At 47.7% G+C, this 3,356-nt stretch overlaps 1 protein-coding gene across 1 annotated transcript; it reads left to right on the top strand.

The window, feature by feature from the left end:
- The first annotated feature begins 1,954 nt into the window (after positions 1-1,954).
- On the top strand, positions 1,955-2,905 carry LOC129680439 (olfactory receptor 10H2-like). The gene has a single exon (XM_055612074.1). The coding sequence runs from the start codon at positions 1,955-1,957 to the stop codon at positions 2,903-2,905; it is 951 nt and encodes a 316-aa protein (XP_055468049.1).
- The last annotated feature ends 451 nt before the right edge of the window (positions 2,906-3,356 follow it).

Here is a 3,356-nt window from a genome sequence, read left to right as displayed (position 1 = left end):
TGTAAATTTCACATAATGTACAATTCACCTTTCTAATCACAACAGCCTAGAGCTATATACTGTGGTCATTGTGCTGGGCAACCATCATCTCTATTTGGTTTTAAAACCTTTGCATCACCCCTACCAGTAGCAGTCACTTCCCCTTCCTGTCTCTCAGTCCCTGGCAGCCATAGACTCTGCTTCCCCTCCTTCTGGATGGCCTGTGAAGGACATTTCCTAGGAACAGAGCCAGAACTCACATGGCCTCTTTTCCGTGTTCTTTCACTTAGCATCATATCTTTTGGATTGATCATGTTGTACCGTGAATTCTATTCTTTTGATTCAGATCTCATTCACTTAGTATAAAATGAAGCATTTAATTTTAATGAAATAATTACGAGTTTTAATTAGCATTCACAATGATATACAACTATAGCATTTATTATTTCCAAGACCTTTTTACTGATACAAAAGAAAATATCATATTCAAAACAAAGAAAGCCATAAAACAACAGAATTTTTAAAAATTAAATTCTGACAGTCTAAAATCATTGGCAATTATTTTCCATTCTACTTACCCCCATTTCCTGATACTAATCTCCCTTCATTCCTTAGTCAGAAGATTCCAAACAACTAAAACACGAATTATGTGCTCTTCCCTGTCTGGCTTCTTTCACTCAGTGCCCCATTTTCTAGGGTGTTCCACACTGCAGCAGGATTGGCACTTTGTTCCGTCATTGAATTGCATATTAGTCAATTTTGCAGATGGGCCACCTTCTTAACCTTCACCTGCTGCTGCATTTTGCACTTTAAAACACGTATGTTTTGCATCAAGACTGTTTGCCGCATGAGACCAAGCGGGGAGAAGCACCATAGCAGAGAGGAAGGATCCTGTTAGAACACAGAGAAGAGCCCACGATCCTTCTATCCTCCAAACCTGGGGCAGACGTGACCTGCTGTCACTCAGGGACAGAGGAGAGAGAACCACAGCTGCCAGCAGCAAACAGGAGGCTGGTGATGGAGGATCCTGGTAGGGAGGGATCAGGGAGAGGGAGGAGAGGCAGAGACTAGCTGAGCTGTCAGGGTGATGGTGGACATCTGTGAGAGTGATCAGGAGTTCCAGTTCTTCTTGGGTGAGATGCCAAGTTCCAGGCCTCCATGGTGAGACTCTGTCCCCAAAGCATGACAAACAAAAGCCAGACAGAGGGAACAGCACGGGCAAAGAGCCAGAGGCTCAGCCAGTGACACAAGATGCCCCTCCAGGGGGCTGCTGTGGATGAGAGCCCCACAGCACAGCTCAGCACTTAGGGAGCATCACTCAGGCACACCCCACGCCCCCTGCTGCCCACGGAATCTTGCTGATCTGCAGTGAGTCTCAGAGAGGGGAGCAGACAGCCTGTGTCACACAGCCCGTGGGGCGGTGAGACTGAGCAGAGCCTGCATCCTTCCTCCATGTCTCAGTGAAGAGGTGGCTTCCCAGTGAAGCTGCCAGTCAGAAGGAGCTGGCCCTTAATCCTTGCAGGGTTTGAATGTGTGACCATGAGGAGAAGAACAGAGAGCCTGGCATGAGTGAAGGCAGGTAGGGCGTGGAGACATGTGGGACTGATAATAGTAATAACTGTAATAGTGCAAAATACTAATCATTCCTGTTATTGTTTATTAAATTCCAACTGTGAGCCAGGGTCTGCACTGATTACTTAAGATGTGTGATGTTATATAAACCTCGACACATTATTTGTTTTATTTTACAGGGTCTTGTTATGTAGCCTAAGCTACCCTCGAACTTGTGAGTTTACTGCCTTTCCCTCCTGAGTGCTGAGCAATTAGACATGTACAAGCAGGAACCCATCCTTTGGACTGATCACTTCAACAGGTATATTACGTTCTCCGGGAAACTTCCCCACACAGTATTCAGAGATGACATGCTTCTGAACATCTGGTTTAATTAGACTCTCCCTTATCAGATGCAGCCAAGATGCTGGGACCAAACTACACCTCAGTGTCTGAATTCATCTTCATTGGCTTCTCCAACTTCCCGCAGCAGCTCATGCCTGTCTTCTTCGTGGTGATCCTGCTCATGTACCTCTTCACGCTGCTGGGAAACCTGTTCATCATGGCCACCATCTGGAGCGAGCGGAACCTCCACACTCCCATGTACCTCTTCCTGTGCGCTCTCTCCATCTCTGAGATCCTCTACACCTTGTCCTTCATCCCGCGCATGCTGGCTGACCTGCTCTCCACCCACCGCTCCATTGCCTTCCTGGCCTGTGCCAGCCAGATGTTCTTCTCCTTCACATTTGGCTTCACCCACTCCTTGCTACTCACCCTCATGGGCTATGACCGCTATGTGGCCATCTGTCACCCACTGCGCTACAATGTGCTCATGAGCCCCTGGGGCTGCGCCTGCTTAGTGGCTGCAGCCTGGGCTGGCGGCTCAGCTGTCGGCCTAGTCGTGACAACCTCCATTTTCCGCCTCCCTTTCTGTGGACTCAATCAGATCCCGCATTTCTTATGTCATGTGCCCCCGATGTTGAAGTTGGCCTGTGGAAGTAGCGTGCCAGCTGTGGCTCTGGGTGTGGGGCTGGTGTGCATCACGGCCCTCCTGGGCTGCTTTCTCCTCATCCTCCTCTCATATGCCTTCATCGTGGCTGCCATCTTGAAGATCCCATCAGCGGAGGGGCGGCACAAGGCCTTCTCCACCTGTGCATCCCACCTCACAGTGGTGATTGTGCACTATGGCTTTGCCTCCGTCATCTACCTCAAGCCCAAGGGCCCCTCCTTTCAGGAAGGTGATACTCTGATGGCCACCACCTACACGGTCCTCACCCCCTTCCTCAGCCCCATCATCTTCAGTCTGAGGAACAAGGAGCTGAAGAATGCCATGAAGAAGGCCTTCCTCAGGAAATTCTATTCTTCAAACAACTGATTGGTCAGTAGGTGTGAAACACCACTTCAGAGATGCCCAGTAAATGTTACAACTTCATTTCCTCTCCTCTTTTGATGGATAGGTTCTTATTTAAGTGTTTGCTAAAATTTGAGATGTTTGTTGGGATGCAGTTCATGTTCTATGTAGCTTATTCATCACAGTGCAGGTTTCAATGGTTTTAGTATGTTTGGAAGTAGGCAACCATCAACATGATTAATTTTAGGAAAACGTTCATCACTTGAAAAGAAAATTGGGATGGAGAGATGACCCAGTGGTTAAGAGCACTTACTGCTTTTCCAGGGTACCCAAGCTGGGTTCCCACTGTCAGATGGCCACAACTGCCCATGAGGGCTCTCTGCTGCCACCCTCAGGCACTGACATGTACTTATATAGACACTCCTGTGTACACATAAATAAAAATATATTTTTAAAAAAGAAAGAGAATCATATC

Source organism: Psammomys obesus, unplaced genomic scaffold (assembly GCF_907164565.1).
Source record: "Psammomys obesus unplaced genomic scaffold, mPsaObe1.curated_primary_1811, whole genome shotgun sequence".
Classification (NCBI taxonomy): domain Eukaryota; kingdom Metazoa; phylum Chordata; class Mammalia; order Rodentia; family Muridae; genus Psammomys; species Psammomys obesus.
The sequence above is the reverse complement of the archived record's forward strand: the minus strand, read 5'-3'. Positions and strand labels throughout refer to the sequence as shown.